The sequence below is a fragment of the Amborella trichopoda genome, chromosome 1 (assembly GCF_054954075.1).
Source record: "Amborella trichopoda isolate Santa Cruz 75 chromosome 1, AtrichopodaSantaCruz75HAP2 v2.0, whole genome shotgun sequence".
Classification (NCBI taxonomy): Eukaryota; Viridiplantae; Streptophyta; class Magnoliopsida; order Amborellales; family Amborellaceae; genus Amborella; species Amborella trichopoda.
In genome coordinates, this window is record NC_142336.1 from 38,668,388 (window position 1) to 38,688,525 (window position 20,138).

Genomic DNA, 20,138 nt, shown 5'->3' on the forward strand with positions numbered 1-20,138 from the left:
CTAAATAGATTTTTTTCTTTTTATTGCATGTATTGTATTTCATGATTTTTGAGAAAATCTGGGGTAATCTCTTTCCATCTCCTTATTATAAAGTGTACCCAAACTGTGGAAATATCATATTTCCTCATAATTGATTATCATGTAATAAATTTTTTGGTACCCAAAAGGCCCTAATGATTAGAAACTCCCCTTTTAATGAAAGAGTAAAGTACAAGCAAAGCTCATATCCTGATCATTGTTTTTTTTTTCTTCTTTTCCTCTCTTTTTTTTATTTTTATTTTTATTTTTTGAAAAAACTCATTGTTGTATCTCACCATATAAAACTATAGTTTACTCTCTCTTCATGGTGCTTCATTGACAATAGCCATTAGATGGGAATGAGCATCGTGGGTTGCCACAATATGATATCTTAAGCTATATCTTCATGCTGCTTCATCTCTACTAAATTGTTTTAAAAAAAAAGAAAAGAAAAACAAACAATTATTAGATATCTAGCGGCCTAATAGTATTTAGATCATCCTTCCACTCTTCTATTTTTAAATCCCATTTCCCAGTTTCCCTACTCTCGGTCTCTCAAGTGGTGTTTGATAACAAAGAAAATAGGAGAAGGTTGCACAGTTTCCCTTGTACTGCTGTTTTTCTCAATTTGGGAATAATAAAACTGGGGAAAGTCATAATTCGTTTTTTCTCCATTTTACCATTATTTTATAAATAGTTACGGGTACCCCGAAGCTGCAACTTAATGGAAAAACAGATTTTGCCGTCACCCTACAAACCAAACGGATCCCTAACCCTCTAACTCTTCCTTCTACAACCGGTTGTCCCGCTACCCTCTCACCGAAACTCAACTGTGGGGTATGTGGGGTAATGGTTGTTTTTCTCTCTAAATTTTTTTTTTTATAAATTTTTCATTTTACCATTTAAATTATGTGGTTACTTAGAGTCACAAATGAACTATGTTTCTTCATTTTACTAACGTATTGATCCAAAATGTTGCTACACTTTTTAATTTATAAAAACAAGCGTAATGTTCATTGAATATTTAGGGTTTTGCTGCACATGATTTTGCCTGAGAGCTGCAGAAATGGTGGAAAAATCTCCAAGCTTATTAATTTTTGAAATGGATATGCATGTAAATATGCATATCTACATGATTTACACTAGGACTCACATGTAGATATGCATCTCATTTTCATGATCAGTTTTTAAGATGGATTTTAGACCTAAGTTTTAGACAATAATCTCTAACACTGTGACATGGATGTGCAAAAAAAAACCTAAATTAAAAAAATATTTTTTTGAAACAAATATTTTAACCATTAATTTTGTCATTTTTTAAAGGGATCACAACTCCATAACGCCGTGGGAACGCAAATGTAGTTATGCTTCCCCGGATACAGAAACGCTTTTTCCTTTCGGTCGACAATGATTGACAATAACATTGAAGAGCAACATGATATTCAAAATTCACAAAGAGCAATGGTACCTTAGTGGGGATTTGGGCCCCTATTTTTTGGTGAGAATGAGTAAAAAACCTCATGGATTTAGGCCCTTATTTTTTTGGTGAGATTGAAGTCAAAGACCTCACCATGAAGGATTGAGAATACTACCGTGAAAGCCCCATGTAAATTTGTCAAGATTTAGGCCCCCCCTTTTTGGTGAGAATAGAGTTAAATACCTCACCATGAGAGCTTGACAATACTGCCGTGAAAGCCCCGAGCCATTCAGAAATTGTGCAAATCAACCGTCCGTCTAGAAAACCAATGGCAGGGAAGGGCCTCAGTACAGTTGGCACCGTTCAAGCTCACATTTCAGTAGAACGATTCATCTCTTCCTCCTCTTTTCTGATCGGACGGTCGATGTGCTCATTGTGTACTTTGTAGAAAAATACCCATGCGGTACGGAAAGCCGACGCAAAAGGGGCCGAATAAGAGAGAGAGAGAATGGAGAGAGAGAGAATGGGGGTCAATTGAAATTGGGCGGGAAGGCAAAGGAGTTGCTTTGAAGCGGGACCTTATTTTTTTCAGAGGGCTCTCTATCTCTCTACATCTTATCTCTCTCCTCCATGGCGAGGACCAAGCACATGGCTTCCAAAAAGAGGACAACCCGAAGCGGTTCCTCATCTCTCTCTCTCCCCTCTTTAATCTTATATCTTGCTTTATCTCTCTAAGGCTCTCTTGCCATTTATCTCCCTTCGCTAGCTCTTTCTCGCTCTAAGTGAGCGTTGCGTTTTGTGTTTGATGTTTGCAGGTCGGGCTTTTGGAGCCACGGAGGAAGCTACAGCAACGCAGAGAAAGCGTCGACGCAGACGTGGAAGTGTCTCACTCCGTGAGATTAGGACTTACCAGAATTCTACTCACCTTCTCATACCTTCACTGCCTTTTGTCAGAGTCGTGAGTGCCATTTTCCCCCTCCACAACATTTTCCCCCTTTTCCCATTTCTCTCTCTAGGATAGGTTACACAGCAAAGCTTTCAATCTCAGGGGCCAAAATGTAATGATTTCTTCATCTCACCCTACCCTTTCCATATTATTGATACCAACTGTATGATTATTTTACGTGATCTCATTGCTCTCTGTTCAGGCATTTTTGGGAAGGTTGCCATGAACATCTTGCCATCGCGTCTAATTTCATAATTTGTTGTATTGGTTGTCACACAATGTGCTATCAATTTCTTTTATTGTTGAATTAAGAACGTTAGAATCTTCCAATAATGCTAATTGAAGTTGTCAAGAATTTGTTAAATGTGAACCGGATGATTTCACCACAATGTAGCTCGCAGGCACGCACTCTTGCCTAAATACACTTTGAAACATATTATTGAGCCTAGTTCATGCCACATGTCTTTTATCTTGGACACTTTTAGTTTGATTAACACATGGGCCATTTTGACTATATTTCTGTTTCCTTCTGCACATTGGACTGATATCTTTGACATATTTGTGAAAATTCGTTGTCGATACTTTGGTTCATCAACTGTCCCCACGGGCCATCTTCTAAAGGATATGACGAAGATTGCATTAGTGTTTTTGTTGGTTGTATGGTCCCATGAGGGAGGGATCCGATGATATTATGTAATAGGGGTAAGGGAACCCATTGACATTAAGAAAACGGGGTTGGACCTCTTCGGTATTGCCCAAAAGGATGGGGCATAAGTGAAATGATCAAACCTAACCCTAACTAACACATAAATATGTGTTATGACCTTATTTGTAGGTATTATAGACAGAGAAAGGATTGCCTCTTGGAAGAGAGAGAGAATCCAAGAGAGAACCTCTAGAGATGCCCTAAGAGATCAAAGAGCCTCTTAAAGAAAGAGAGACTTGTAATCCAAGAGAAGGAGAGCCCCTTGAAGTAGGAAACACAAGGGAGAGATTGCCTCTTGAAAGAAGGTGATTTGTTCCATCAAATCCTTGTTATACCACTTTTTTAGTGGATTGTTTATCTCTCTCCTGTGGAAGTGGCTTGAAAGGTTGAGCCACATAAAATTGTGTTTCGGTGATTTGCTTGTTGCTTGTTTTTTCTTTGTTTCATACTCCTACAAACATTCACATGATGTATATGATATTTTGTCCCAAGGAGTAAGGCTCCGTTGCACGCATTCACATCGTTGTAAGAGGGCTTGAACAATATGAGCCCAACAAAGCGGTATCAAAGTTCGATTCCCTTAACTTTGATACATCATTGGTCATACAATCACCACTTGTTAGTGAAGTGAGACCTATACGATGAGCAAGGAAGAAACCTCCAAATGGTAAGATCCTTGCGACTTCCAATACACAGAGTGTTTGGTATTGCCTTGAACCACTTGTGAAAGTGTTCATGTAGAGTAGGTGAAAATCAATTAACAACATTTGAAGCCAGTGAAATTCGGTTTTTGGCATCTAGAGTTGGTGAAAATCCATAGGCGGCATGTGGAGCCGGTGAAAGTCCACTGCTGACATCTAGATCCAATGAAAATCCATTGGCAACATCTAGAGCCAGTTAAAGTCTATTGGAGGCATCTAGAGCTGGTTAAAGTCCATCGGTTACATCTAGAGTTGGCGAAAGCCTACAAGTAGCATCTAGAGGCATGAAAGTCGGCTGACAACATTGAAAACTAGTGAAAGTCCCCTGGCAGCGGCGACTAAAACTAGTGAAAGTCCACTGGCGACATCTGGAGCCCACTAGTGAGTGAAATTATTTTGAGCTGTGTGTAGGCTGTAAGATGGATCTAGTACCAAATGATATTAGTCATCAGGAATAGTTGGAGCATCTGGAAGCCGAAGATGAAAGATCTTTTATATTGTAAGGGCTTGTATGTACCCATTGAAGGGGTAGAACACAACTCTGAAGACATGACTGAGGAAGATTGGAAGAAGTTTGACCGAACGGCTATTGGGAAAATTCTACAATGGATTGATGGCATTGCATTCCACCATGTGTTAAATGAGACATCCACCAAGTCGCTGTGGAATAAGCTAAATAAACTTGTAAGAGAGAAGACAATTGGGAATAAGGTGTTCTTGATCAGGAATTTGGTGAACCTGAAGTTTAGAATTGGGGGTTTACTGTGGAGCACTTAAATCAAATATAAAACATTGTTAACCAACTCGCAACATTAACCCTAAATAACAAACTGTAGGCTCTATTGTTGTTTAGTTCGTTATCTGACAATTGAGAGAATGGTTATTGCCCTAGGCAACTTCGCATTGGGAAATTGACCATGAGTCAGGTCACGAGCAGTCTATTGAATAGGGAGATGAGACGAATATCCTCCAACACATCAACCTCTTGTCACAAATTAAGGAAGCTCCAGGGGCTGGGCCAAAGTAGTCGATCTAAGGATAAAACTAGATCAAATTTAAGATAGGGTATCACATGTTTTCATTGTGGCAAGGCTGGGCACATGAAGAAAGAGTTTCGGAAGCTAAAGAGAGACAAAATGAGGATAATGGCAAGAATGGTGACAAAGAAACCATTGACCATCATAGAAGATGTGGTGGTCGGAAGCTATGATGATGAATGCATAAGTATTGCATCGACATTATGTAACTCTGACATGGTTGTCAACACCAGAGCATCATTTCATATTGCCCCACAGACATTATTTTGCTTCATATAGAGCAGGATATTTTGGTTTATAAATATGCGGAACAATGGTTACATCAAGACTAATGTTGGGATGAAGCTAGTACTAAAGTATGTCGGACGTGTATTGTGTCTTCGTCTAAACTTCATCTCAAGAGGGTACTTAGATAATGAAGGGTATCACTTAGTGTTTGGTAAGGGACATTGGAAGTTAACAAAGGAATCCCTTGTTGCAAAACAAAAGAAGTGTTGTTAAGTCTATTAAACACATGTGCAAGTCTCCAATGGCTACATTAATGCTACCATAGAAGAATTCTCGTTAGACTTGTGGCACATGTGACTTGGCAGCATGACTTAAAAAGGAATACTGATCTTAGTAAAGAAGCAGATACTTCCCAATATGTAGAATACATCTGTGAACCCATGTGACCACTGCTCGTTTGTAAGCAACATAGTCTCCTTACTATAAGAGCTTTATTGTTGACACAAAAATCTTGGATCTGATGTATTTAGATGTGCGGTCCATGGATGTGAAGTCTCTTGGTGGTGCTTCGTAATTTATTGCCTTTATAGAAGATGCTTCAAGAAAGGTGTGGGTATACTTGATGAAATAAAAAATTAAGGTGTTTGAGATCTTTCAGAACTTCCATGCAAAGGTCGAAAGGGAGACATGCAAGTTGTTGAAGGATGTATTTTTAATTAGACAATGGAGGGGAGTACGCCTCAAATGCCATTAGAAGTTACTGTTCCAAACATGTCCTAAGGCATGAGAAGACATTGCCATATAACCCCCAGCATAATGGTGTAGCAGAGAGAATGAATAGCACCATTACAAAGAGAGTTAGGAGCAAGCTATCCACTGGCAAGTTACCAAAACCGTACTTAGGTGAAGTAGTCATAACAACATGCATCCTAATAAATAAATTTCTTTCCTTCTGTTTGATGATGATATCCCCAAGAGAGTTTGAACTAGTAAAGATATTTTTTATTTACACTTGAGGTTGTTCGGGTGCAAGGCATTCGTACACATTCCAAAGGAATAATAATCCAAGTTGGATGAGAAAACATTCCCATTCATCTTATAAGGTTACTTAGATGAAGAGTTCCACTATAAGCTATGGGATCCTGATAACAAGTAGGTGATCAGGATTACAAATGTGATCTTTCAAGAAGACCTAACCATTGAAGACCTGAAGAAACCACATAAGCCACGTATTTTAATGATTCACAAGAATTGGTCATAGCCCGTCCCATCGTGGTGCGTGATGAAAATGGGGAGAAGTTCAAGAAGATGATGGATCCCAAGAGAGTGACATACTTGTTTCGGGTGATAGAGCAAAGGAAGCAAATTTTCCAAGATGTGTCACCGCCAATTAAACGAAGAAGGTCCTCTAAGGAACACAAACCCTCAAACCTTGCAACAGTAATTGAAAGGGGTGAAACAAAAAACTATCAGGAAGCTCTGATCAATGAACACAAGGAGTGAGTTAAAGATATGCAAGAGGATATGGATTTATAACCCAATAAAGTTGCCAATGGGAAGAAGGCACTGAAGAACAAGTGGGTATTCAGGCTGAAGACCGAAGAGAAGAGCTCGCAACCAATGCACGAATCAAGGTTGGTTGTGAAGGGTTTTGAGAAGATGTACATTGATTTTAATAGAATCTTCTCTCTTGAGGTGAAAATGTCATTAATTTGCGTGGTATTGGGACTGAGTGTATATTTGAATCCAGAAATTGAAAAGTTAGTTGTCAAGACTTCTTTCTCTATGGTGATTTGGAGGAAGAGGTATATACAGAGCAACCAAAGGGACCTAAGGTAAAAGGAAAGGGGCAGATGGTCTACAAGCTGAACAAAAGCCTATATGGGTTCAAACAGGACCCAATACAATGGTAAAAAAGGTTTGATTCCTTAATCTGGAATCATTGGTACAAGATAACAACCTTAGACTACTGTGTTCATCAAAAGTTCTTTTTCATCCTTTTATTGTAAGTTGGATGACATGTCGATTGTAGGTTAGGATACAGTTAAAATTAAGAGGTTGAAAGCAAGATTTGAGCAAGACCCTTGCCAAAAAGGCTTAGTACCAGCTCAATAGAGCTTTTGGCATGAAGAAACTGTGGTTGTCACAGGAAAGATACATCCAAAAGGTACTTGAAAGGTTCAATACATATAAGGTGAAACCTGTTGGTTCCCTACTTGGTGGTTACTTGGAGCTAAGTGCCAAACAAAGCCCTTCAAGTGAGAAGGAACAACAGATGTAGAAAATACCATAAGCATTGGGTGTAGGAAGCTTTATGTTCACTGTGGTGTGCATGAGGCCAGATATCGCACACACTGTGCATACTGAGCTGATTAATCATAAATCTTGGCAAGAGAACATTAGGCAACGATCATGTGGGTTTTCAAATATCTTAAAGGAATATATAAAGTGTGCTTGAGCTTTGGGGAAGGTAAACCTTTCCTACATGGTTACATAGATGTGGGAATTAATGGAGATATAGACTTCAAGAAGTCAACCTGGGGATACCTGTTTACTTTTGCAGGGGGAGCTATATCATGTTGTCCAAACTGCAGAAGGTTGTGGCCATGTTGACAATATAGGCCGAATATATTGTAGTCACAAAAGGCTGCAAAGAGATATTTTTGATGAATAGTTTTCTCTAAGACTTGGGGTTGAACAGGATAAGTATCGTCTACTGCAATAGCCAAAGTGTTACCCACTTGAGGAAGAATCCAAGTTTCCATTCAGGGATGAAGCACATTAATGGGCATTACCCCTGGATTTGGGATGTCCTTGAGAAGAAATTTTGTTGTAACTTGAGAAAATCATACCAACAAGAATGTGTAAAATATATGATGGCTAAGACCTTGGCAAGATACAAGCAGGAAATATGCAAAAGCATGGTTGAAATGGGTGCTAATTGAACACCAAGTTATTGCAAAGTAGAGCTCTCCTCATGGGATTGGAGGGGAGATTGTTGGGTGTCCCCGCCCCATGGGGGAGTGAATCCGATGGTATTGCGTAAAAGGGGTAAGGCACCCCATTGATATTAAGAAAAAGGGGGTGGCGCCTATGGTATTGCCCAAAGGGAAGGGGCATAAGTTGAAAGCGTTAAACCTAACCCTAATCAACACAAAATATGTGTTATGATTTCATTTGTAGGTGTTCTAGAGAGGGAAAAGGGTGCCTCATAGAAGATAGAGAGATCAAAGAGCCTTTTAGGGAGAAAGAGAGAGATGTAAACCAAAAGGAGAGCTCTTGAACTAGGAAACCCAAGATAGAGATTTCCTCCTTGAAGAAGTTGATTTGTTTCGCCAAATTGTTGTACCCCAAATCTTGTTTAGTGGATTGTTTGTCTCTTGCCCATGGAGGTAGGTTGAAAGGGTGAACCACGTAAAATCTTGTATTTTGTGCTTTGCTTGTTGCTTGTTTTTTTTGCGTTTCCCACTCCAACATACATGCAAAATATTTAATATTTTGTGCGAAAGAGTAATGCTTCGTTGCGTGCATCCACATAGTTGCAAGAGGGCTTGAATGGTGTGAGCCCAATAGTATTATGGGCGTAGAAATGTTTTACTGTTGACTTTTTACTCTTGTATCAAAAGGGGGACTTATATTTTAGTATGTGAACGCATACTATTAATACTGATGAGTTTTATAATTGTTTGTTTTGTGATGCTATATAAACAAGTTATAACTGAATATGGATTGCTTGAAGCTTATTGTCTTTTGGTGGTTACTCTAGGTTAGGGAAGTTACCCAGCAATATACCAATCAAGTTACACGTTGGACTGCTGAGGCATTAGTAGCAATTCAAGAGGTACTTGAATTGCTAATTATTTCCTTAGCATTTTCATTACTGAATCATTTAACTTGCTATTATTTATTTATTTATTTTATGGGTCAGACATGCTTTCTTTCTAGATTATTTTTCATGCTTCATGTTTTTCTAAGTGACATGATGCATATATTTTTAGTTACTTATTAGATCCAGCACTAATATCTCATCAAAAAAGAAGTTAAGTTTTTCTGTGCTCATTGCAATATCTTTGTTGATAGCTTTTCTAAGTTATGAAATATGTATCTATTATAAGATTTGAAGTTGATGAAACTGAGGTATCTGTATTGCTAAAGATACAACGAGGTCTGGCATGTTATGTGTTTGTTGTAAATCATTATTCATTGCTCATGTGCTACTCAAAATGGCATATTATGTCTTTTATGTCTTATAACCTTTTGTTGTTGTCACCTCTGGTTTGAACTTGATGGTTATTTTTCTCATGCACTTTCATGGAATTCAATTGTTTGGTGAGTCATATTTAAAAAAATTGTTCTTAGTTAAATTTGTACAAGAATTTTTTGTCTTTGAACGTTCTTAATTGTTTTCTATTGCATCAGCCCTCGTGCTTTCCTGGAATTTTACCATCTGGTGCATCATTGTCAAAAAATTATTTTCTTTTCTATACTTGACCAAAATATTTGGGTTCTGAATCCTTTTGTGTTGTCGGAGTCATCCCTATTTGGATCAGTAAGAAAAATTCATTTTTAAAAGGAGAAAAACACAATAGGGAGTTTTAATTGAAGAAAAAACAGAATAAGGTCAATCACCAATGGTATGAATAGCAACTGGTATCAAAAGTTTTTCCATGACGAACACAATTTGTAGTAACAAATGAAAGTGTCTTCCTTGGAGCCTCTGTTCCATAATTTGCCTTCCTGGGTCACTGTTTTTGATTCTCTTAAACCCCATTCCCCTCCCAAAATAATCTGATCCAATCCTTAATAAAAAATGTTTACTAATTCATCTGGGGTTTTCAATTTTCTAAATTGAGTCTTTTTCCAATTTTGGAAGAGAGGGGATGGATTAAGGGGGAAGGGAGGCTGCAACTTAGAAATATTTATTGTGTTGTTTTGCTTGATATCTTTACGGGGTGGAACAAAAGAAGTGCCTTTTCTCCCTTGTATTAAATGCCTGCTATCAGATAGATAGAGCTTATGAAGACGGAGCTAGTTGTGCTCTTAGAATTGAGGAAGCAAAATGATAAAGGAATTCTGAGTGACGAAAATGGTTATTTTGTCTTGTAATCTTTGCATTGATCCAAATGTATTATCATGTTTCTCCTCCTCTCCTCATTCCATACCCAAATCTTTCATAAGGGCTTCACGCTTCCATTTTTCTATAGTTCAATGAAGTTCCATGAAAAGGTGACAGTCATCGGCGGAGAATCCCAATTAATGTAGAACGCAATGTGGCAACGTAGAACCTTGAAAAAGGGTTTGCCATTAATCACTTGGCCAACGTGGTTCATATGATTACATAAAAGAAGGATAAATAGACAAATGCCTTTAAGGTGCGCTTGTTTGCTATTATGTGGATATAATGTGTTATAACAATTAATTATATTTGTGGGTTTTTATAAAGATCACCAAGTTGCATTTTCTTTTGTTCCACGTGTTAGACAAAATTTTCTCATCTTGCAGTTAGTCTACACTATGAAGCTGTTGATCTGATTAGATGGAATCTTTATATGTAAGTTGTGAGGATGCCTTCCAAGATGTTGGGGTATTGTTTTTTAAATGGTACATGGGATTGAAGGTATCTATTAGTTATGTAACACTCTTATAGCTATTTTGATGTTCCAATTTTTCATGTCCGTTTTGGTGACTGCGATTGTTTTTGTAGGCAACTGAGGCATTTTTGGTGAACTTATTTGAAGATGCACTTTTATGCACCTTACATGCAAAACGTGTAACACTTAGTAAGTTAGCACTAATTGTTAAATGGCTTTGCTCTCAATTAATTTGATCTTGTCCTCAAGTGATATGCACATGGATTTTACCTTTTCATTACCAATCTCTTAGAATTTAATCTTGATCTTTGTTTAAGTTGCTCACACCCGAAATTTGTCCTTAGTCATTTTTAGTAAACTGCCAAAGTCTCTATACAAATATATATGTGCAGTCGCAATACTTTGTTGTGGTTCCATTCTCATTCTCATGGTGGTGGTGTGGAACTTCATATGAACATGACATTCGTTTTATTCATTATCATTTTATTTTTTTTGTCAGTTGCTAACATATTTTATAATTGATCTCTTAGGTCCTCATGTTAGTGGCATTTTCTTTGCTTTAGTCAAATTGTTATTCATTTTAAAGTTCGTTCAATAATGCTCAAACGAACGACACCTATATTAATCCACTCAAACTATTTTATAAGTGATGCCCTTCGGCCTTGGTGTGGAGATGAAGCTCTTTGTTGAGGTCCACCTGGTTTTTATTGAATCACCAAAATGAGACAATTAAAGATTTCAACAACTAGATAATGCCCTTATCTTTCACCATCAGTTTCCTCCTACCACTGTTAATGACATAAAATGCCTTTACTAAAAGCTATTTCACACTAAGGGTTGAGGGGATGAAGAGTCCTAAAAATTTTGAGTGAGTTTACATTCAACAAGGAGAGGGTGTTGTGCATCTGTGCTTATGTGACTAGTCTTAATTCTTTTCTGGCTTCCATTCTAGGGAAACAAAGAGTTCTGAATCTATTCAGAGAAAATTTGAAATTTTAAAAATTAAAGTCAAAGTGATTTTATGGTTTATTATCCGCGTCCTGAGGAACCTTAGGGCGTGTTTGTTTTTTTGAAAGTATTCTTTCATATTTTTAAAACCTTATGTGTTTGTTTCACACTTTCCATCTAAAGTTCAGAAATTAATCTTTCAACAAAAGTTCTGTTAAAAAGTGAAAGAATAAGTTCATCCGGGGGGGGGGGGGTAGGAACTTAATCTTTTAGAACTTTTTTGTTGATCACTATTCACTATGCATAATATAAATACATAATATTAGTATTATTAATGTAATATAATATAATATTTTATAATATTATATTATATAAATTACATTAATAAAATAAATATATAATGTTATAAAGATTATATTATAAATAATATATAAAGATATTATATAAAATATTATATTTAATATTAATATTAATATTAAATTAATAAAATAAATATAAATATATAAATATATAAATATATAATATAGTATAATATATAATATTATAAAGATTATATTATAAATAATATATAAACATAATGTATATTTATTATATTAAATATATATTAATATTTAATATAATATTTTATATTATACTAAATATTATATATTAATATTTTGTATAATATATAATATAATATAAGATATTTATATACCTAATATATAAATATCTTATATTATACTATATATTATATATAATAAATATATATTACATATACTATAATAAATAATAATATAAATATTATATTACCTAATACATAAATTTATTATATATGTTATATATTTATATTTATATGATTAATATATATATGTTATCAAACACAGTAACCAGAACTTTCTTAGCATTTCAGCAGGTTGTCAAACACAGTACCTAGAACTTATTTAAACCTTCCAGAACAAATGATTCAACTTTTCAAAAGATTTAAAAACATTCAACTTTTCAGAAGACATCTTTCAGAAAAACAAACCTTAGAGATAATAAGCTTTGTGAGTTGCTTGTGGTTCTTCAGGCAGTTTTTATTTCTTGTGATGATGAGCTGCCAGATTGAATTTTGTGCCCCATGGTTCCTTATTGGAAGGTGCACATGGAGCTACATTTCTCTAACTTGAGAATAATGGGCTTTATCTAGGCCAATATTTACTTATCTTTATCCTTAGTGTTTTGTGTAGTTACTTGGTCATCTGAGTTCCTTCCATTAAAAAGATGTTAACTAAGTTGTTCATTGTAATAAAGCAACGTTCTGGGAATATTGTGTGCTTTCCAAGCGAGTTCTTCTCATTCAGGCAAGTTGTGGTTTGTTTTGAATATGCATTCAAGTGTTCGGAAGCAACACTTCTTTTCTTCAAATTGCGCTTCATATTTTGTCCGTTTTTATCAATGTTATTCAACATATTCATGTGATGGAACATGAAAATAAATAGACAACATACATGGATAGCTCTTGAGTACCAGGACTGTTCTGGAGTTTCTGCTATTTCTGGTATTTTAGGGACTGCTCTGGAAATTCTGGAATTTCAGTTTTCCAATCTTCACACAAATTTCAAAGGTAGTTGGTTTGAATTGTGCTTAGAAGGATTTACAAGGTAATTATGTTTGGAATATTTTTCATACTTGGATTTAGGGTTTTAAGTGGTTTATTCCTTAGTGTTAGGCTTTTCATCAATTTCTTACAGGTTCAAGTCATATAATAAGAGGATTATAAACTCTTTATGGGGGTTTTTACTTTCATTGAAAGAAGACTAGTTTTGCTCCTTGATTTCCTTGGTTTGTTGAAATCAATGCTTCAAAACTTACTTTGTGTTTCTAGGTTTTTCTCTTATGGTTGTAGGTCTTTTTTCTTTTCTCGATTCTATCATTTTCACCCCCTTTTTTTTTTTCGTCTACCTTGTTTCACACATAAAAGTGGTAATAGAGCTAGTATTCTTCAGAGGTTGTATTGTTTTATCAGTTTTAGCTCTGATTTTGCAACATATTGTATAATTCAATTATAATGGCTGCAAGTGGCACCATTGGTAGAGATAAGAGGAGGAAGAGGTGGATGGTAGGAAGTAGTACTGAAAATTCAAGCACAATTGGATCAACTAACATGTAAAGTTGTGTTGAGAAACTGAGCATCGAGTGTGAGATAATGCAAAATCTCATGAACCTAACCCTAGACATGTTGAGCCTCTTGTGAAGAATGACATATGAAAGGTGTACAATATGACCGGGCAAGTCACTGCCAATTAAAATTTTCTTATCTTTTTCTTATTGTATTGTCACTCGAATCACTTACAAAGTGTCCAAATACAATATAAGTCAAATAAGATTGCCAAGAACTCTCACTTGCTTGCCATTAAACAAAATACAGATATGGAAATGAAAGATACAATGGCTCTAAAAGAGCATAAATCAAGAGAATACCTTATACTTTGCCTCAGGTTACCCCCAAGGACTTCGCACACCCCACACCAGGTCTTCTCTATCAATGACACACGGGATCTTGGTTCAAAATTTCATCTCACAACTTGAGAAGCCTAGGCAAAAATCAGCAGAGAGCATAACATGGGATATCCCTTGATCAAGGCTCAATACATGAGCATAAGGTCAAGGCCTAGGGCTAGGCTATGTGGCTTGGGCGTGCCATCCCTTAGTGTTAGGTTTCTTTCCTAAACCCTAAACTTTAGAGAGAAGAAAAGAGAAGTTTACAAAGGGGTGTGCCACCCCTTAAAGGCTCAGAGAGAGAGAGAGAGAGAGAGAGAGAGAGAGAGAGAGAGAGAGAGAGAGCGTTGAGGTATGTAGAGAATGAACCCCCCATAGCTTGTTTATATCGAACAAGGATAGGGTTTCTAGGGTTAGGGTTTTGACATCATTATGAGATTTAATCTTGACCTTTGATCTTGGAGACCTCTGGGGTGAAGAGATATCATCCATTCATCTCTTAGATCAACCATTATCCCTCAGTTTCTATAACTCCATTCCCATCAAATAGAAAGTAATAAATAAATCACAATTAATTGCTTACACCTTCCGTTTTGAAATCAATTACTATTAATTTCTTACACCTTCCAATTTTGAAATCATTCAAAATCTCTTCACAAAAGGTTTCTTAAAATATCAAGTCAGCATATGGCATTATTGCCATCCATCAATTTAGGAAAGTTTAAAGGAGGTGGCCATGTGGGCCCCACACCTCAAAATATGGTGGGCACAATGTACCTCAATGGGCCCCCAAATACGTTAACATAATTTCAGATAATAAAATAATTTTATAAATGGTGTGGTTTGTATAGAGCCTAGGCTCTAAACAATCAAATTAGAGCCTAGCTTCATATAAAGTCAAGAAATGTGGTTTCAATACCAGAAATCTTTGTGATAGCCTTAAAATATATTTTTATCTTTATTTATAAAGTTTAAAGCTTCAAAAATAGTGTCGATCAACAGATCTATGAAAACTTGAAAATCTTGAAAATTGACGGTCCAAAAAATGCATTACAAAATACATTATTTCAAAACTTGAAATCCATTTTTTTCTCATGTCCATGTTTCTTGATCTCGAGATGATCAATTTTGAGGATATTTGGGCATCAAAACAACCTCTTATAGTGAAATTTTTGGGGTAGGCTCAAATTTGATTGTTTAGAGCCTCGGCTCTATATAAACTTTTCCCTTTTATAACGTCTCTAAATATTTTATTTTTTCTCTGATTAAAATAAATTGATTTTTTTTAAGTTAAAAATCATTTCTCAGTAAAAGAAAATACCTAGAGAGGTCTAAAAATTCATTTTAATTATCTGAAAAAATAATTAAAACATATTTAAATATATCTAAGAAGATTTGATGGGAATTGGATCCATAGAGTTAGGATTACGAGAAATATACCAAGGACTCCATCCTCTTTAGAGACCGTACCTCACTTCACCTTCACCTTCTCAAACTGACCCAACAGATCTCATGATCTAAAACCTCTCGTAGGGGTTCATGATTGGACTTTCAAAGTCAGCCAAGAAAGTGCAGAGATACGATTCTAGACTATGGATTACAGGTCTCTCCCTGAGGACAAGTCTATGCCCTATTTCAACAGTATGCTTTCTGGGTCTTTTCAATACAGTTCAGTGTTGTAGGGAGTCATCTCTTCTACACATGTACGCGTCACACACCCTTCTCTATAAAGGGTCACTTCTTGGACAGTTGTTTAGTGTACATGTCGTGTGATGGTAATGTTGAGAATTTATACCCTTGTCCTCTCAGGCCGTCCATCACACACAGGGGCCAAGTCCATGTCCCCTGACCAATTGTGCTAGGCACAACTCCGACCTCATCAAGAGATAACCCCACATCGAAAACCCTTTTCGGTTATGTTCATATGTGCTCAGGACTACTTGTTTATGGATATCACATCGAGCCATAGCTAGTCGAAGCTCAAGTGTTTCTAAGTATTAGAAATGTTGCATAGTCCAAAGTGAACCACACTCTTATTGGAGCCAACATTTCACTATATATTTTTCAGTACATGCTTTCATAAGGCTTTTAAATGGCCACAAAACCTCAACATCTCCCTCTTGGAGTTTTATGTACCAGTATCGCGAAGCTTGCTTAAGGCCATAAAGGGATTTTTCAAGTTTACAAACCTAGTCCTCTTTCCCTTTTTCTATGAAGCCCTCAGGTTGTTTCATGTAAATTTCCTCTTCAAGCTCCCCATTTAGGAAGGCCGTTTTAACGCCCATTTGGTGGAGCTCAAAGTCAAAATTGGCTGCTATGGCAATTAAGATCCTAATGGACAGGAATTTAGCAACTAGAGAAAAAGTTTCATCGTAGTCTATCCCTTCATTTTGGGTGAACCCTTTGGCTACAAGTCCAACTTTTTATTTCTCAAGTTTTCCCTCAGAGTTCAATTTTTTCTTGAACACCCATTTGCATCCTATAGGTTTTCGGTCATGAGGTAGAGGTACTAATTCCTAAACCCAGTTTTGAATGATAGAGAGGTATTCTTCTTTTTTGGCTTTTTCCCATTGGTTTCTTTCAGAATTGAATGAGGCTTCTTTATTGGTTTCGGGCTCATTATCAGATTCATCCCCAATTCTTTCAAAGTGTCTCCCCAGGTACATGAAGAACTTAGGTGGTCTTCTAACTTGGTTGCTTCTCCTAAGCGTTTGTGGTTCGGGTTCTCGAGTCTCAACCCTGTCACTAATCATCTCAAAGACTCAAAGAGATTGACTTTCTTGTGACTACATTTTGCTTCGAGAAACTCATCCTTGAAGAAGTGAGCATCCTTACTATCTAGGACTGCCCTATTCTCTAGGTTGAAGAAACGATAGCCCTTACCATGATTTGGGTATCCTATAAAGATGCACTTAACGGTTTTGAGATCAAGCTTGGTTTGGTTTTGGTATGGGACTAGAACATGGGCTGTGCATCCTCATACTCTTAGATGGTCAAGGGATGGAGCGCGACCAGTGAATATTTCGTGTGGAGTAAGTGGGGCTGCCTTAGTGGGAGTACGATTGAGGATATACCTCGCGGTCAATATTGCCTCTCCTCAGAATTCTAGGGAGAGCTTCGCATTCCCTATCATGCTCTGCACCATCTCCTCGGCTACACCATTTTGTTGAGGTGTATAGGACATCATGATAAATTGATGAATTATCCCATCCTCTACACACATCTCCTTAAAGAGCTGTGAAGAATGCTCGCTACCTCTATCGGTCCTTAGGACTTAGAATTTCTTATTGGTTTGGTTTTCTACCTCAGCCTTATATTCCTTAAAACGGTCTAGGGCTTCGGACTTAGTATGTAGCAAATAAAGATGGCCATTTCGTGAATGGTCATCTATGAAAGTGATGAAATATCTCTTGTGGCCTTTGGTTGACACATTCATGGGATCGCATATATCACTGTGGATGATTTCTAAGATGTCAGACGCTCTTTGAGCTTTCGTGAACGGTTTCATTACTAATTTTCCTTGCACACACGATTTGCATACTTTTGGTAAGTCGCCCTTATAATTTTCTAGTAGACCATCTTTCTTTAATCTCTCCATTCTCTTATAGTTTATGTGCCCTAATGTCATATGTCATAAGTAACCATTATTCTCACATTCAGGGCTTCAAATTTTGGTCTAGGGCTTCGGACTTGGTATGTAGCAAATAAGTTGCCCTTATAGTTGGTTGGCATGTATGCAGTTTTTTTTTTTTTTGGAGAATGTTCACTTGTACGTTCCCTCAAGAGGGGTGCCTTACATATCTGCCCCTGGAGGGCCCAAGAATGCTTTACAAGAGGGAAGAAAAACAACAATTGATTACAAAAGCCAGGGACAAAGAGGGCCTAGGTCATCTAGGTTGGGTTGGAATAGGCTCCCTCCTTAGCTAGGACATCAGTTGTGGAATTGGATTCCCTAAAGACGTAATTCCTGGAGATCTGAAGGATCTTGGATATTTGCACTCTCTTTGAAACTGTGGTCGAGTCTCCACAGTTAAGAGGGGGTTTTGATGCCCAAGCCCATGACGTTCCGTGAATCCCCTTCCACACTAAGCATAAAACTCTAGGAAGGGTTAAATTTGCGAAGACCCTCTAATAAAGCTAGGGCCTCAGCAATAATTAATTCAGCGGTGCTCATTGGATGGGAGAAGGTTAACAATGTTCTGCCATTGTGTGATCCGAATAAGCCCCCTATACTAGAGGGTCTAGGGTTGCTCAGGGAGCAACCATTGAAGTTTAGCTTGATGATTCCTTCCTTAAGGGGTCTCCAGAGGGAAGCCCGAGAGATTCTTGCGGTTGATAAAGCTGAAAAGGTCACAATATACATAATCTTTGAAGAGTTTGTGATTTTTGGCCCAAAAGGAGAGCAACCTTCAAATCTTGTCGATCATGGCAGTGATGGAGGACTTGACACTCCTGAAAGTTCTATTGTTTCGTCCATATGACTCAAACTGTGGTAGCAAAATATGCCCCACACAGGATGCGAATGGCCTTTGGCCAAGGTGGGGAGAGGAAGACCTTGAATAGGTGAGGAATAGACTGAGGGGTGCCTTGTTGGGTTATTGTGGCTTTTAAAGGCCTAGAGAGCTTGTAAAAATTATATTTATAGTGGAATATGTACTTCAGTGTGTGTGTGTATTGACTGGGTAAGGGTTGGGCGGTTTATAGCCCTGGTCATGTCTAAAACCCTTGGCCCTGGGCATGTGGCACTATCGAGAAGGGTTTGCAGTGAGTCATCCTTTGTTGAGGTTAGAGAGATGCTCAAGGATCATGTTTAGAGACCAGGAAAACTGTGTGGTCTCCTATGTGCAGTTGTAAGCCTGTGTGAGCAAGGGCCAAAGCCTCAACAAACTTCTGTACGACATCATACATCACAACTACGTTACTGGAAAACAACCTTTTTTAGAGGGATATGTGTACATGTGCATTGAAAGAGCCCCTTTTTGCATTGTGGTGACAAGTGCTAGACTTGCTCTTAAAGAGGAGAACTGAAATTCACATTGTGGGATCATGATTCCACTGTTTATTGTCTAACTTTGACAAGCCAATCATGAGCCCCTGCTTTGAGACTATGGGTCATGGGTCTTTGTTGGGTTGGATAAGAGAACAATAGTGGTTCATGGTTTCTGAGGTGAGTGAAGTGTCTTTAATGTCACTTATTTTGACTCATTGGTACCAGTCAACTCTTAGTATATTTTATTTTGATAATAAAAAAGTTTCTTTGATTTTTAATTTTTTTTCAAAATTTTAAAATATTATTTTTGCCATAATTATTTAGTTCATCAAGTACCGTGGTAGCTGATAGCTTTGAACTAAATTACTTATTTAACAGACCGTTAGTATAACTCACAAACAATATTTGACACTGGTGTCTTTTTTAGCTGCCAGTACGTTTTGGGCCTTGTGCTTACATCTTGTTTTATAAGTGCTCTAGAAATGAGTCCCATCTCATAGAAAGTGGCATCACTTCCACACTCATATAGGTGTGTCTATCAAAAGTGCCTCTGTATGTAAAACATTATGGTTTATATATAGTCCATAGATAACATTAAGAGTATAGCTCAACCTACTAACATACAGGTCATCACTAGACTTTATCCACCGTTTAGATTTCCTTAGAATGGGTCGTAATAGTAGTTTGTTGTTTAGTGACCAAACTAGTCATATGTACAATTTGTTACAAAAGACTAGTTTGGTTTTCCACTGTAGATGATTACTAAATGGATTGTAGCCCTATTCATTTTGACATCTTACTAATGTCATCCCTTGCAAGGCCTTTTGTCAAAGGAAATTTTTCTTTGATCTTACATATTCTACACTAATCACTCTATCTCCAATAAACATTTTAATGAAGTTACGCTTTCTCGCAAGTGTGTAGATTTTCTATTATATACATCATTACAAGCTCTTGCTATAGTATCTTGATTCTCACAATATATTGTAATTGTAGGTATTGGTTTTGACCAGATGGAAATGTCATCTAACAAATTCTTTAGACTTTCTGCTTATTTACTGGTAGAGTCTAAAGCAATAATTTCGGACTCCATAGT

The 20,138-nt window shown here is 37.0% G+C and overlaps 1 protein-coding gene across 4 annotated transcripts in view; it reads left to right on the top strand.

Moving 5' to 3' along the window:
* Positions 1 to 1,707: 1,707 nt before the first annotated feature.
* Positions 1,708 to 20,138, top strand: part of LOC18440328 (histone H3-like centromeric protein cnp1) — a 43,775-nt gene continuing 25,344 nt past the window's right edge. The window contains exons 1-5 of one of the 4 annotated variants that reach the window (XR_016053914.1): positions 1,709 to 2,114; positions 2,251 to 2,393; positions 8,820 to 8,894; positions 10,556 to 10,670; positions 10,758 to 10,833. Coding sequence is in view for 3 of the 4 variants with exons in the window: in XM_088864519.1 (XP_088720645.1) it covers positions 2,066 to 2,114; positions 2,251 to 2,393; positions 8,820 to 8,894; positions 10,758 to 10,833 (343 nt within the window). In the remaining variant the exon portion in view is untranslated. Of the gene's footprint in view, positions 2,115 to 2,250; positions 2,394 to 8,819; positions 8,895 to 10,555; positions 10,671 to 10,757; positions 10,834 to 20,138 lie in introns of those variants that run through there. The other 3 variants (XM_088864527.1, XM_088864519.1, XM_088864521.1) reach the window with 3 other exon arrangements.